This window comes from Pygocentrus nattereri, chromosome 20 (assembly GCF_015220715.1).
Source record: "Pygocentrus nattereri isolate fPygNat1 chromosome 20, fPygNat1.pri, whole genome shotgun sequence".
Lineage (NCBI taxonomy): Eukaryota > Metazoa > Chordata > Actinopteri > Characiformes > Serrasalmidae > Pygocentrus > Pygocentrus nattereri.
In genome coordinates this window covers 537,973-554,147 of record NC_051230.1, presented here as the reverse complement: position 1 = coordinate 554,147, position 16,175 = coordinate 537,973, and the positions used below count along the sequence as shown (strand labels likewise).

The following is a 16,175-nucleotide window of genomic DNA, read 5'->3' as shown; positions in this document are numbered from 1 at the left end:
TAGTGGAGCGGGGCGGATGCTGTTCATCACAGTGAGGGTTAAAGGTGCCGTGTGAGATTTTGGGGGATCTGTTAGTGGAGCGGGGCGGATGCTGTTCATCACAGTGAGGGTTAAAGGTGCCGTGTGAGATTTTGGGGGATCTGTTAGTGGAGCGGGGCGGATGCTGTTCATCACAGTGAGGGTTAAAGGTGCCGTGTGAGATTTTGGGGGATCTGTTAGTGGAGCGGGGCGGATGCTGTTCATCACAGTGAGGGTTAAAGGTGCCGTGAGAGATTTTGGGGGATCTGTTAGTGGAGCGGGGCGGATGCTGTTCATCACAGTGAGGGTTAAAGGTGCCGTGTGAGATTTTGGGGGATCTGTTAGTGGAGCGGGGCGGATGCTGTTCATCACAGTGAGGGTTAAAGGTGCCGTGTGAGATTTTGGGGGATCTGTTAGTGGAGCGGGGCGGATGCTGTTCATCACAGTGAGGGTTAAAGGTGCCGTGTGAGATTTTGGGGGATCTGTTAGTGGAGCGGGGCGGATGCTGTTCATCACAGTGAGGGTTAAAGGTGCCGTGTGAGATTTTGGGGGATCTGTTAGTGGAGCGGGGCGGATGCTGTTCATCACAGTGAGGGTTAAAGGTGCCGTGAGAGATTTTGGGGGATCTGTTAGTGGAGCGGGGCGGATGCTGTTCATCACAGTGAGGGTTAAAGGTGCCGTGAGAGATTTTGGGGGATCTGTTAGTGGAGCGGGGCGGATGCTGTTCATCACAGTGAGGGTTAAAGGTGCCGTGTGAGATTTTGGGGGATCTGTTAGTGGAGCGGGGCGGATGCTGTTCATCACAGTGAGGGTTAAAGGTGCCGTGTGAGATTTTGGGGGATCTGTTAGTGGAGCGGGGCGGATGCTGTTCATCACAGTGAGGGTTAAAGGTGCCGTGTGAGATTTTGGGGGATCTGTTAGTGGAGCGGGGCGGATGCTGTTCATCACAGTGAGGGTTAAAGGTGCCGTGTGAGATTTTGGGGGATCTGTTAGTGGAGCGGGGCGGATGCTGTTCATCACAGTGAGGGTTAAAGGTGCCGTGTGAGATTTTGGGGGATCTGTTAGTGGAGCGGGGCGGATGCTGTTCATCACAGTGAGGGTTAAAGGTGCCGTGTGAGATTTTGGGGGATCTGTTAGTGGAGCGGGGCGGATGCTGTTCATCACAGTGAGGGTTAAAGGTGCCGTGTGAGATTTTGGGGGATCTGTTAGTGGAGCGGGGCGGATGCTGTTCATCACAGTGAGGGTTAAAGGTGCCGTGAGAGATTTTGGGGGATCTGTTAGTGGAGCGGGGCGGATGCTGTTCATCACAGTGAGGGTTAAAGGTGCCGTGTGAGATTTTGGGGGATCTGTTAGTGGAGCGGGGCGGATGCTGTTCATCACAGTGAGGGTTAAAGGTGCCGTGTGAGATTTTGGGGGATCTGTTAGTGGAGCGGGGCGGATGCTGTTCATCACAGTGAGGGTTAAAGGTGCCGTGTGAGATTTTGGGGAATCTGTTAGCGGAGCGGGGCGGATGCTGTTCATCACAGTGAGGGTTAAAGGTGCCGTGTGAGATTTTGGGGGATCTGTTAGCGGAGCGGGGCGGATGCTGTTCATCACAGTGAGGGTTAAAGGTGCCGTGTGAGATTTTGTGGGCCCAAATCATGGAAAACCAATTAATCCGTTTTTATTAAATAGAATTTGATGTCAGTTTAGCCCCGCCCATACAGCCTGCAACTGATTAGCTCCACCCATTCAGCCAAGTTTTGTTTTTATTACTCTTCTTTTGCTGTTTTTATTTCCTTTTATAATCCTTTTACTCGACTGCTTTATCTTTTACTGCACTGTATTTGTTTTTATGTTAATCTCGTGACTTGTTTTTTTTTTTTTGGTTTCAATTCCGATTCATATTTTAATCATTAATCTGCAAGCCTGGATTCTTTTACCTTTCCTTGTCTCTGCCGCTCAGATCCCTCTCTACTGCTGGGCTGTTTTCTACCCCCGCCGGGCTGCGGAGCAGGCCGAGGAGCTGGTGGCCATGTTCGGGAAGGTGGCGGGACCCATGGGAATGAGACTGGACCGGCCAATCCGCATGGAACTCCGGGACGACCGGACGGAGACCTACGTCAAGAGCATCCACTCCCAGCTGACCAGCGAGGTGCATGAGCTGGATTCATAGAGCCTGTTCATTCATCCCACTAACACGTTCAAATCTGGATCTTCTTCCATTTACTTCTCACTGATATGATGTGTGTGTGTGTGTGTGTGTGTGTGTGTGTGTGTGTGTGTGTGAGAAGAGCATGTCCACACACGTCTCTTCCGATTTCCTTTGTGTTTACACTTAATAATCTGATAACAGCAGTAAATCAGACTGGGTCAGTAACTGGTTCCGTGAGCACAGATTAACAGTTAACGCCTCCATTTCTGGAGTTCAGACTGTTGGTGTGGCTGCATGGAAGCGTCTGGACGTGTGTGAGTGGTGCTGTGACGTGTGACCGTCGTGTCCTCTGCTCTGCTGTGTTTCAGCCGAACGTGCAGCTGGTGGTGTGTATAATCACGGGAAACCGAGATGACCTGTACAGCGCCATCAAGAAGCTCTGCTGTGTCCAGAGTCCGTGTCCCTCACAGGTAGAGCTGGGCCAGGAATCTCATCACGATAAAAACTTCATATCGTCCGATATCAAATCGTTATTTCAAGTTTGGGGCTGATTTTTGCTCCTGGTGGTTAATCGCTGTTTCAAACTGTCCCTTATGGTCAGAACAGGGCAAACTGACCGACCAGTGGAACGTTTGACAGATCCGTCCTGGGCCAGTGGGAGAGCGCCTGGCGAGCTGTTTTTACCAGCTGGGAAAGCTCGGCTGCAGTTTTTGTAATAGTCCTAATTTAAGAGAGATGATTGTAGCTGTGGGGTGACGAGGCGCGGCTACGCTGAACTGAATTTAAGGCGCAGTCGAGTTTCTGTACCTTTAAAACTAAAAATACCACATTGATGACGTTTTTAATCAGTGGTCTTCGTTAGACGTGCTGCTGCTTTACTGTTTCGGCAGAGAGTTCAGTTCAGCGGCGGCTGAGAAGTGGAGTAGTATGTGATCCTGACTCGTTCAGTGTGGATCACCAGTATTTTAGCCACCCAGCAAAACCTACAACAACCAGTGTGACGGTGCGAGACGCCCAGTCTTGTACGGTCTGTTTAGACCGGAGTCGTGTAGTGGACCCAAGTCTTTACTCTGCGTTTGGGAGTACGTTATGAACGTATTGCGAAAATCGCATTGTGGATTATTTAGTTCGGCCTGCTCTAAAAGCTGATGAAGTTTAGTACCGCCGTGCTGCTCGTGTGTCGGATCTCCGATCAGGATTATCCCATCTGCACCACTTCAGCCAGCTCCACTGCTGGAAGCACCGTCTCATCAGTGGTGGTGTAGGACCACTGCCAGGAAGCATATCTACTCACTTTAATATCTACTAGATATCCTAATTTGAAAGTTTTAGACATAATTAGAAAATCCATGTTTCCCTTTACATTGTGTGTAAATTTCATGATGAATGGACCAAAAGATATGGAAAAAAAATTCTGCTTCCATTGAAAGTAAAGCCATTTTTTCCTTTCCCTATACAACAGCTGTGTGTGTGTGTGTGTGTGTGTGTGTGTGTATATATATATATATATATATATATATATATATATATATATATATATATATATATATATATATATATATATATATATACACACATATATATACACACACACACACACAAGTAAGGGCGAGTCTAACAGCGACACAAATTACAGAATCACGAAATAAATCAAATCTTTTTTTGAAACTAGACACTCGTGATGGGAAAGCAAACTTCAGGTCCTGGAATCTGTGAGGAGGAGCAGGAAAGGAAAGCAGTGATGTTTTCCTCTAGTTTGCGTAAGGATGAGGCTTGTTCCTTATAAAACCGGTGCATTAGTGCCACCTGGTGGACAACAGGACACACAGCATGTCTCATGGGGCGCCGCAGCAGGGCGTACGGCCGAAAGGGCGAAATCCGTCCCTGCTGGTGATCAGAAAGCGTCTGTTCTCTAGAGGAGGAGTTCAGTCATGATGCCTTTGTGTCACATCACTCTGAGGTCCCTGTTTATTTTTCAGACATTGAGGAGTTGGAACAGAAAAAAAGCCTTTGAGTTTATTTATTATTGCTGACGCTGACCACCTGCATGTGTTCAGTCGTACGGTTCTGCCGGTGTTCTGCGCAGTTCTGAGATACTGAGCAGACGTGAACTCGCGTTCTGCTTGGAGTTCTAAGGTTCTGTCTGGCAGAACATGAAGCAATGATATTTATGGAACATACAGTTTATACTCGGAATTTGTTTTAAAACATAAAATTAGTGCAACAGTGTCTGTTAGAGTTAAATACAATGCTCTGACGTTTTTATGATTGACAGGTTTTTAGATTCAGAATCCTTTATTGATCCCAGGGGGAAATTGCAGTTGTTACAGTTGCAGCCATTTATGTAAAAATAAACACTTTACTAATAATTTAAGACAATATAGAGAAATTTACAGGATGTACACCAGATTTAAGTACTTATGAATATAGTAAGGTGGCGGTGATTGTGATAGTAATATGAAACATCAGGTATAAAGCAGTTCAATTATTTAAATTAGTTAAATTAGTTAGTGTCTCTCTGAGTTTTTGCACACACAGTTGTTGTTATTGCACATATGAACTGTTTGGTATTGAGTTTTGTGAATCACACACTGAGGGAGGAGTTACAGAGTTTGATGGCCACAGGTAAGAATGACCTCCTGTGGTGCTCTGTGGTCATTTCGGTAGAGTGAGTCTTGAGCTGAATGAGCTCTTGTGTCTCATCAGTGGCATTTATTTCTTGTTTTTGGACAAATATCTTCTTTTTCTTCCTCAAAAAGCAGTGCAGGTTATATGTAAGTGTCAATGCTGAATGTTCTGTCCAGTGCATAGGTCAGTTTTAGGAAGCATTAGTTTGTTTCCTTTAGTCAGACAGAAACAGCTGCTGTAATAAACCGTCCCGATCAGGGTAGCCGGTCAGTCTAAAGGCCGTGAGAGGATTCGTTTATATGGAAATGTGAGTCTAATGAGCCAGAGTGTCTGATTTTGGGAGAAAAAAGAAAAGACGAATGAATGAATGAATGAATGAATGAACGAATGGATGGATGGATGGATGAAGTTGATGTCTATGGTGTATTTAAGACCATCAGTTCAAATGTTCACTATTTAATGACCTTTGAGACTTAATATTTATAAAATCAACGACAGTAAGATTTTAACCCCTTCAGCTCCTCGGGACCACCGGCAGCTCCAAACCGCACTCGGTCATGTTCTCCATGACGTTCATACTCCATAAGCTCCATTCAGAAGCTGGGCGTCGTGTGAGGCTGTAGCTCTTCTCTCCAGTCTAATAGACGGTGACGTCATTTTAAACCCTTATAATAAAAGAAGCTGAACTCAGTTTGTTTTTCTACTGAAAGTCGAGCCGTTTTTCCCCAAATCTGGGCTCTAAACTATAAACAGACGGCGTCTCTTCAGTGATCTGCTCTGGAAACATCACTTTTAGAGAACAACTCAAAGAGCGGCGCAGATTTTTGGCTCTCAGCAGTGAATTATGAGCGTGTAGTGACGTGTGGAGATCATAAAACACACGTTCTGATCATTTGAGGAGCTTTTATAAAATAAGTAAATAAAAATTTAGTTATTTCACTCAGTTACAGAATAATTCGCCTTTCGATTTGGTCACACATTCCGAAGGGAAAACTGAAACACACCCTGGAGAGTAAGAGGTTGAGAGGTCACTCAGGCAGAGTTTCAGCAGCGTTTTCATGCTTCAGACAGTTTTATGAACTTCCCGCCGTCACTGAGCAGAGCGGTGACCTGACCTGACTGGCCCTCTGGTTTGTATTCGAAGGCTCCCAGATAGAACCTCGTGGAACTGTGCTAGAGTTTGACTTTGGAGAGAGAACCTTCTTGTTTTCTAGAGTCCGAGAAGCACACAGCTTTAAAAATGAGTGCTTTGCGTTGGTGGCGTTTGGTTTTCAGCCTCGCGTCTGGAAAGCGCTCTATTTCTTGTGGTGCGTGTTTAACTCTGAATATGGTTTCTGTGGAAACACGTTTGTCTTTCTCTCCTGCGTCTGGTTGCAGGCCATCAACGTCCGGACCATCGCGCAGCCTCAGAAGCTTCGCAGCATTGCTCAGAAGATCCTCCTGCAGATCAACTGCAAGGTGGGAGGGGAGCTGTGGACCGTCAGTGTTCCTCTGGTGAGGCTAATTGCTCTCGTTTAATTACCGATGGGATTAAACTGAAATCACAGGAGGAATTTATCAAGCTGGGTGTCACACAAGCAGTGCAGTGAAAAATCTAAACACATTGGGTTCCTCAAAATATTCGCTTAACGAGATTTCTAAGGAAATATTTAAATAATTGAGTCACGCAAGTTAAAACATTTGAACTGTCCTGTAGAAATGCCTCGAAAAAATGGCTGTGCTTTGTGAAACGTGTCCTACTGTCCTGTCTTGCCTGCTTTTTTATATATATATATATATATATATATATATATGTGTGTGTGTGTGTGTGTGTTTATTTGTTGGGCTGAGTTTAAGGCAGTTTACTCCACGTCTTTGTCCAACCAAGCACTGACAGTAATCAGCTTATTTTTATTTATATTTCTAATATAATAATGATTTATATATAGTTTTATTGTCTTTCTGTAAACTGCGTTTCTGTAAAGCTGCTTTTAGACAGCACTAGCTGGAGAAAGCACTACACAAATAAATGTTGTTGTTGTTGTTGTTGTTGTTGTTGTTGTTGTATTATTGTTTATTATTTGAACAGAAACACCTGATGGTGATCGGAGTGGACGTCCATCACGACACCAGCAAGAAGAGCCGGTCTGTGATGGGATTCGTGGCGAGTCTGAACAGGTTATAGACTGATTATCTCCTGTCTTGATTTTACTTGATTTGTTGTTGTAGTGATTAACAAATGAAAGCTGAAATCTAAACGGCTGAGATTTCCCGCTGCGTCACTAGCGCCTCGTCACAAACCGCATACTGGCTCACTAAGTAGTGAAAAATAGTGCATGCGCCATTAGAAGTGCACTCGTTAGTGCAGTGGGTGAAGTACAGTAGTGTGAGGTTTGGGACGCGACACCTCTTAGAGAAAGTTTGAGGGGTTTGATGTTTGAGGAGGTAAACTGAGGTAAATTAATGTGTTTATTGAGGTAAATTAGGGTTTATTGAGAAACTGATGCTGCTTCACATTTGCCTCGTAATTCCTTCTGCATTCAAGGCGCCTCAGTGTAACTGCAGCTCCATTTAAGGTGGAACGGAAAATTCCGATGAGACGTGAATAAGAAGCTTCGTCTTTATTTCTGTGTGTGAGTTTATTATTCGAGAGTTTTGGAGCCGCTTTTATCAGTTTTTATAAAATCTCCCGCTGGAATGTTCTGAACTCTGGAGATGGGCAGGTCGTACGGATCCACCCATCAGCTGATCTTCTGCTCGTAGTGTTTTGTTTCTGAAGACGCATCTAACGTGTCCTCATATCTGTCTGTGTTTGTGGTCACTCCGGTCAGTGGTGTTGGTGTTCATCCTCCTGCAGGGCTGCAGTAACGGTGATGAGACGAGCTCCGTCAGAGCTCAGAGTCACAGCCGGTAGTCCAACCCTATGAATCTGGTTTTGAAGTGAAAGCCGAGTGACCAAAGTCACACGGACTCCAGTAAAACACAGATGTGATGCTCTGAAAGTTCAGAACCTGCTTTTTCCGCGGTTTCTGTTCCAGCGAGCTCCGAGTCAGAAATAATTAAGCTGAAGGGAAGATGTGCAGAGTTAATACGAGGATGAAGAGATGAAGAAATGTCAATCATTGCGTGTCTGACAGTGAATTTTCCGTCATGTCTCTGCAAGTCTGCTGACGAGGTGGTACTCCAGAGTCACGTTCCAGATGCCCCACGAGGAGATCATTAACGGCTTCAGAGTGTGTTTGCTGGCCGCCCTGCAGAAATATTACGAGGTAAATGGTTCACGCGCCGTGGTGAACGTGCGCTTCACCACCTGCCCATGTTCCACTGTCTGTCTGCTTTCCTGGAAGTGAGACTGAAAACTGCGAATGAACCGCTTTTCACACAAAGATCATCTAACGTTACAGCACAGCTTCTACTCTAAATAGTTATGGAGGGGATTTGTGGCCAGTCACTATAAAAACGTGGGGGGGAAAGTTAATTGACTAAAAGTTGAGGAACATCCAGAATAACATGCCACTGTTAATCTACACACAGGTTTGCTTAAACATCCAGAATGGCTTTATTTGGAGGGAAATGTGTTGAAACGGTCCGTAATCTTACTGACACCAAATAAATTTGAATACAGACTTGGAAAAACATGGCATTGCTTTCCACAGTGACGTGCAGAATACCTGAAAAACAAAGTCTCTGCTACTGTTTTCATGTCGCTTGACCTCTTCACTGAAAAGCATGAAGGTTTGCGTTTAAACACCAAGCTCTGAATTTGTCAATTGAAAATGTTTAAAATGTGCTGAAGGTGCAGCTACACTGCTTTCCGCTGTGCAGCACTGTGGAAGCTGCTTTTCTGTAGAGACGTGTGGAAAAGAAATTCAGGTTTTCACTTCATTTTTTGTACTTTATCACCTTAAAAATACAACCGAAGCAATGAAATGCAGGAGACTGCGTTCCAAGGATTGTGTTCAATTCAAATTTAGTAGTTTGTTTTTAAAACTTTACCTTTGTTTTTTTTCTTTTCAGTAAGGAGGTCAAGAGACACGGAAACGGGTATTTCCCGTATTCTGCGCATCTCTATGGAAAAGTAATGCCGTGTATATCGCGTTTCACATTTTACCGAATTTGTATTGAGGTTCCCGACAGTCTTGGTATAAATCACAGTAAAGTGTTTTATACGAAGTTTTCCCCCTAAATAAAGACGTTTCAGATGCTCCACTAAACCGGTTTTGTAGATTAGCAGTGGCGTGTGACTCTGGATGTCCCTCAACATCTGTGCGTAATAACAAAGCTGACTCCTTAAAGAGAACCTCAGCTAGAACCGACTGAATATTGCTGGCTGTGGTGATTGGTCTTCTATTTGGCACAAATTCTCCTCCACAGTAAAACACCTTTAGGAACACAGTTCTGCACGTTCTAACCCCAGTGATGTGCACGGTTCTTTACCTTGTTTTGGTTTCTTTATTTAAGAACTCTTGAGAGCCGTCTGTTTTTAGAGTGTAGAACATAACAGTTTGTGGGGTCCGTCCTCTTGTCCTTCATCAGGGCTACTTTTCTGACCACCGAGCTGCCCATGTGGCCCGTCTCTAAAAGCTACCAGGAAAGACGACTTTTCTCACAGTCATTATTTTTATTATTATTAGCAGCAGTGGTGGTGTTTTTGTTATTCACCAGGTGAACCACAGCTTCCCGGAGAAGATCGTGATCTACCGGGACGGAGTATCGGACGGTCAGCTCAAAACCGTGGAGCTTTATGAGATTCCTCAGATCCTGAAATGTTTCGAGACGTTTCCGAACTACGAGCCGAAGATGACCTTCATCGTGGTGCAGAAGAGAATCAATACGACGCTGTACTCATACGAAGGAGATCGATTCGGAACGCCGCCACCAGGAACGGTGCTCGACCACACCGTCACGAACAGAGACAGGTGGGTGCTCCTTACTCTGACGTTTAGGACGGTACCTGTTCCAGAATATCAGCTCCTCCCATCATGACCTCATCATGAACTCCAGATCAGAAAACAGCGTCACACAAACATCCTAACCGGACTAAACCTCCTAAATCCTGTCCTAACTTCAGGATGAACCCCAGCAGGGTCCTGACTCCTGTTTAAGGTCCATTTCTCTGGTTCTGAGGCGGCTGAGTCAGGCAGCGTAGTTCACTACCAGCATAATGAGCTCCATTTATTCCTACTGTAAAACGCGGCTTTCACTGGGAGATGTTTTTCTCTTCTAACTCTGCGTTTAAACATCTCAGACGCTGCCGACTCGAACTCCACCGCCCCTCTGATCACCTTCCTGTGTTAATGTAGATGATGGAGTATTACAGTGATGGAGGTGAATAATGAGGAGGTGGAGCTGAACGGGTGTCTGTTTATTAGGAGGAGGAACGTTAGCGCACTCGGCTAAAGCGTTTGGGAAATGGAGACTGAAACTGGGGAGCGGCGACTCTGATAAACAGCAGGGGGCAACTCTGATAAACAGCAGGGGGCGACTGATAAACAGCAGGGGGGCTCTGATAAACAGCAGGGGGGCTCTGATAAACAGCAGGGGGGCTCTGATAAACAGCAGGGGGGCTCTGATAAACAGCAGGGGGCGCTCTGATAAACAGCAGGGGGCGCTCTGATAAACAGCAGGGGGCGCTCTGATAAACAGCAGGGGGCGAGTCTGATAAACAGCAGGGGGCGCTCTGATAAACAGCAGGGGGCGAGTCTGATAAACAGCAGGGGGCGACTCTGATAAACAGCAGGGGGCGCTCCCTCAGTATTCACTACTTACCGTTTATCGCTCTTCAGTTCTGTTTGTTTTATTACGTCAGTAACAGCTGCTTAACTCGGATTCTGACGCTATTCTGACGCCGTGTTTACGTTTTTGATGTGCGTGTTTATGGTCACTTGCTTGGAAACAGACAAAGACGGCTGACTCGACTCTGAAGTAGGCTGAGATTTCCTAACTGGAGAGAAGATGCCGGAAGATCAGATTCAGTTTGAGAGTTCGGTTCTGGAACGTTCTGGGAGTTTTGCCGTTTAAATCTCGGTTGAAGGCGGTTTTTGTCGTTAAGCTCAGTTCACTCGTGTCCAACTAGACGTGGCGGTTTTAGGGATTTTTGTTATTGTTTTTTAGGTTTTAGAGGTTTTAGAGCACTTTTAAATGGAGAACATTGCCGGTATGATTTCAGTATTTCCGCCCCAGCCTCCACTTTTTCCTTAGTTCTTTTAGTTTAAGGTGCCTATGAAGGAAAGTAGCCAGAAAGTTTTGTAAAAACTTCTTAAACATCGAAATAATTTTTCATTTGAAAGGCAAAATATTGAGTTTGAAGTTTGAATTTTCGCCATTAGGCTTTACCTGGTGGTGGGAAAACAATCTGAAAGGGGAACTCCACCACTGCTTTCTAAATTTCTGCATGATTAGGTGGTTAAGACGTAAACGTAATCGTTCAGAGTGCCAATAGTGCCCCCTTGTGGGGAAATTAACCCTCAGTGAGTGATTTACAGTAAAGTCCTAAGTTCTCTGTTCTGCAGAGAGCACCGAAATTGGAAGTTAGATTTAATCCCTGAATTAATCAAATCGGAGGTTAAAGTAACCTGGCATGGTTTAATCCCAGTTTAAGATTAAAGCTCTGCCGTATTGAACGTGGATGCAAATGCACACACATGGAGCGCACTTCAGCTTTCCAATGGGGAACATATTCCGATGCAGGCATTTACATGGATATTATTCTGCTATGTAAGGGATTATTTACAGGATTACCCTCTCGCTCAGTCTGAGAGGAGCTGCGTTCTGACTGGCCTCAGTCTGACCATCTGACTCTGTTCATGTGTACATGGACTTCAGGAAATCTGAGTTGAACTGTCTTGCTGCTGATCCTCAGGGTGGATTTCTACCTCATGGCTCACTCGATTCGTCAAGGCTGCGGGTTCCCCACCCACTACATCTCCATCTACAACACGGCTAACCTCACTCCGGACCACCTGCAGAGGTACTGCACACACATGCAATCAGCGAGGTTCACATAGACGCTTATTGACAGGGCGAGGCTCCTGCAGACGTGCAGATCAGTCCGTAAAGTCAGTCGGAGTCGGAGAGTCTTTCCATGAAGAATCCGTATTTGATCCGGTGTGTACGGAATTGTCGTGCGTTCAGATCTGAACGTGTGTGAAGGTTTATTTGCAGAAGGGTAAATTTAGGAGTTAGGTTAGGGTGGAGTCGACAGGGCGTGACTGAACTCCCCCAACTGCTCCCCGGGCGCTGCGGATAGGGCTGCCCACCACTCAGGGCAAGTGTCACTGCCCCCTAGTGTTTAGGGGTGATATTTCCCCGTTGTGGTATTCAGGCTGCGCAGGTGAAAGTGTCCCGAATCTGATCTGTTTGTTTGGCTGTTCAGATCATCTTTTAACCGTGACCTGTATGCGACGTCAGTCTGAACAGATCAGTTTGGTCTTCGCCAGCGAAGGAGCGATTATGAAGTTCCAGCGTTTGACAGCTGGACTCCCCCAGAATGTGAATGTGCATTTTTCGGCCACTTCTTTGATTCGTGTCCTCGGGTTCTTTAAAACGTTCTCTGACGCTGCGGCCTCGGGCTCCTCCGACTGCGCTCAGCCGTTCCGTTCGAAACCTCTCCAAACCCGGAGCGGCTGCGATGAGTCTCTAATAAATGTTTGATGAAACATCAGCCTGAATGTTTGTCTCAGCAGTGCGAAATGATGACCGACGTAAAAGTGGCATGTACTCCGATCCGGCTGTTCAGACGGAGCCGCGCTGCCGCAGATCGGATACGGATTGGATTTCAGTACCACGTATGAAAGCGTCAGAAATCGGAATTGAAAATGTCAGATTCAGTGTGTTTATCTGTTCACACTGACACACATCGGTGTCTCGCATGAGGAAAAAGATCGGATCTGGGCCGCTTTTACCCACTAAACGTATTTAAACGTATGGCTGCACGATATTGGAAAAAAAGACATTGTGCCAACCCCCATATATTATATAATATAATATAATATATATACACACACTGCTCAAAAAATAAAGGGAACACTCCAATAACTCCTCCTAGATCTGAATGAATGAAATATTCTCATTGAATTCTTTGTTCTGTACAAAGTTGAATGTGCCGACAACAAAATCACAAAAATCATCAATGGAAATCAAATTTATTAACCAGTGGAGTCCTGGATTTGGAGTCACACACAAAATTAAAGTGGAAAAACACACGACAGGCTGATCCAACTTTGATGTGACGTCCTTAAAACAGGTCAAAATGAGGCTCAGTGTTGTGTCCGGCCTCCACGTGCCTGTATGACCTCCCTACAACGTCTGGGCATGCTCCTGATGAGGTGGCGGATGGTCTCCTGAGGGATCTCCTCCCAGACCTGGACTAAAGCACGGTGTTGGGCTGTGAGCTCAACCCCCATCTGTGGACGTTGGGCCCTCATTCCATCCTCATGGAGTCGGTTTCTAACCGTTTGTGCAGACACATGCACGTTTGTGGCCTGCTGGAGGTCATTCTGCAGGGCTCTGGCAGTGCTCCTCCTGTTGCCCTCCTACGGCCTCCTCCACGTCTCCTGGTGTACTGGCCTGTCTCCTGGTAGCGCCTCCAGGCTCTGGACACTACGCTGACAGACACAGCAAACCTTCTTGCCACAGCTCGCATTGATGTGCCATCCTGGATGAGCTGCACTACCTGAGCCACTTGTGTGGGTTGTAGAGTCCGTCTCCTGCTACCACGAGTGTGAAAGACCACCAACATTCAAAAGTGACAAAAGCAGAAAGGTGCTGAGAAGTGGTCTGTGGTCCCACCTGCAGAACCACTCCTTTATTGAGTGAGTCTTGCTAATCGCCAGTAATTTCCACCTGTTGTCTGTTCCATTTACACAACAGCTGTGAAACTGATGGTCAGTGTTGCTTCCTAAGTGGCCAGTTTGATTTCACAGAAGTTTGATTTACTTGGAGTTACATTGTATTGTTCAAGTACACACACACACACACACACACACACACACACACACACACACACACACACACTAATTATGTAAATACTGTGAAAGCACTTGTTTTGGTGACGATGCTGGAACCATATATTGTGCAGCCTGTCCCAGCGTCCAGCAGGGTCAGTGTGTCCGTCTATAACAGTCTGTAATATTTATGTTCACATGTAGGTTGACGTTCAAAATGTGCCACCTCTACTGGAACTGGCCTGGAACGGTCCGCGTCCCGGCGCCGTGCAAATACGCTCACAAGCTGGCCTTCCTGTCGGGCCAGTACCTGCATTCAGAACCAGCCATCCAGCTCGCGGAAAAACTGTTCTTTCTGTGAAGGAAGCAAGACGACCAGAGTTTCTACGTTTGGTTAAGCACTAAAAAAAAAAGCAGCCGGGCCTTTAACTGTAATTAAGCCCTGAGGTCTGGTACTGTCAGGTCTAATGTTCGTTTCAGTTCAGGTTTGTTTCAGGTTTGTGTAGAACATTAAAGTGTGTTTGTTCATAAATCTTGAAGCTTGGGTTTCTTCTCATTGTGTTCAGCAGCAGCGACGTAAAGAAAACCGATCTGAATCGGTCAGTCAGTCTCCACTGCAGATGCATTGACTCAGTTAATAAGCTGGGATTCAAATTAAAAAAGCTCCAGCTGTTCGAATTTGATTCAGATGAAGATCTCCTTGGGAGTCTTGGGGATCCGAGTGGGAGTGTGTTCACATGCACACCATAATCTGATGCACTGCAGAAGATCAGATCAGTAACCGGTCCGGTGCGTTTACGCTTAATGATCTGATGAGTGCTGAGGGTCAGATTGTCAGGAGGTCAGTACATGTTGACTTTTATCTGACCTGAATCAAATCATATCGGCTCAGTAACGAATCGAAGTGTTACCCGTTTACGGTGTTTACTGGAAACTGTCGAGATGCGTCGCGTCGCGTCGCGCCGCGTCTCGTATCGTATCGTCTCGTCTCGTCTCGTCTCGTATCGTCGCCTACTTGGCCGTTGGAATGCAGCACTGACCGGTTCACACTTTGCAGGTGTTACACAACTTTAAACATCGTACAGCCGTTTCTCTGTTTGGTACCGCGACAGTCCTCGTAGCGTGGCCGAGTGCTCTTGGTGGTCAGGTGCACTCAAACATGGTTCTTCAAGGGTTCTTCAGTAAAGAAAATGCACCCAAAATGCTTCTTCTGTTAGTGTCAAGCTTGTAACAGTGGAAGAGCCCTTTAATCATGCAAAGGGTTCTTTGAGGGATCATGGCTCTATAGAGAACCATCTTTAAATGCATGCTCATAACTTTGTATGCAGTAGCTTTTGTATCATTTTATCTCATTCCTCTCTAAATATGCGTGAAATGTAAATATGAACGCACGTTTGTGGTTCTGTTGCTCTTACACGCTGACAGAGTTCTTGAATCAGGTGCGTCTGGTAGACTCAGGCCAGGTGAACCAAACCAGGTGGCGCATTACCTGCAGATGAATCCTAATGCAAGTGTTGTGTGGCTCTCCAGCTGCCGCGGGTTAATGAAAAGCCCTCTGCGCGCCGCTCGCCCTGCTGACCGGGCCTGAACGGAAAAACGGTTTACTAACGCTGTCCGTCTTCACTGGACTCCACTGTGGGCAGGAGATCCAAAGCACAGATAAACAAAAGAAAACCGTAAGTGTTCCCATTCAAACGCGGCGGCCCCGGGAGGCGCTCGGACGTTTGTGCTGTAACTATAACGTGTTCTAAAGCTGCCCTGCTGAAAACCGACCGCGAGAGCTGCTGGGAATTATCGTTAGAGGTCACCAGGCCTCGTTAACACTGCAAGCCCAGATCTGATGTTTGGCGTGTCCAGGGTGATATTTGAGGGTCTGGACAGCAGAAAAACACCAAATCGGCTTTTCGCAAATCGGATCCAAACCACTTTTGGTGGAGGTGTTTAGAAATGAGACTCGAGTCCGATTTGTGCAGATGCGGGTCAGTCTGGACGCTCCGGTTAGATTTTGGTGTCTTTTGCGTCACAACACGTCAACAACGATGTCGGAAATGAGTGGGATTCAAGAAGAACTCCAGTGGTCCGCTGTAGCGGCGCATCGGTCTGAAGGCCTCGTTATGCCCATATTAGGAACTCCGGGTCTGAATCTCCTCGGTCAACAGCGTTCAGTAAAAATGTTCAGAACCTGATGCGGTTTTTCCTCGAATATCACTGAATCCACCGAATGTACGAGGTCATAAAGAGCTGGAATACTAGTAGCAGCTGAAGCTACAGTGCGTCAATTTGACGTCACTAAGCTTAAGGGGGGCTGAGCCGCGCTCTGACGACCCAGGCCCGGCGCATAATTACAGGTAAACCCGTGAAACCCGCCCGGAGCCGTGATCAGCCCGCCCGCCTGGAGCCGTGATCAGCCCGCCTGGTTTTCCAGTCTACAGTGATGTCCTACCCAGGATTTCTGCTGATGCCAGAGGATC

At 46.3% G+C, this 16,175-nt stretch overlaps 1 protein-coding gene across 6 annotated transcripts in view; it reads left to right on the top strand.

Annotated features, from left to right (window-relative positions):
* piwil2 (piwi-like RNA-mediated gene silencing 2) overlaps positions 1-14,243 on the top strand; it is a 46,066-nt gene extending 31,823 nt beyond the window's left edge. For all 6 annotated transcript variants that reach the window (XM_017685708.2, XM_017685706.2, XM_017685710.2 and 3 more), the window contains 8 exons: positions 1,964-2,152; positions 2,521-2,622; positions 6,158-6,274; positions 6,849-6,937; positions 7,923-8,028; positions 9,425-9,678; positions 11,622-11,729; positions 13,909-14,243. In XM_017685708.2, coding sequence (XP_017541197.1) covers positions 1,964-2,152; positions 2,521-2,622; positions 6,158-6,274; positions 6,849-6,937; positions 7,923-8,028; positions 9,425-9,678; positions 11,622-11,729; positions 13,909-14,065 — 1,122 coding nt within the window. In that variant the 3' untranslated portion in view covers positions 14,066-14,243. The remainder of the gene's footprint in view (positions 1-1,963; positions 2,153-2,520; positions 2,623-6,157; positions 6,275-6,848; positions 6,938-7,922; positions 8,029-9,424; positions 9,679-11,621; positions 11,730-13,908) is intronic.
* The last annotated feature ends 1,932 nt before the right edge of the window (positions 14,244-16,175 follow it).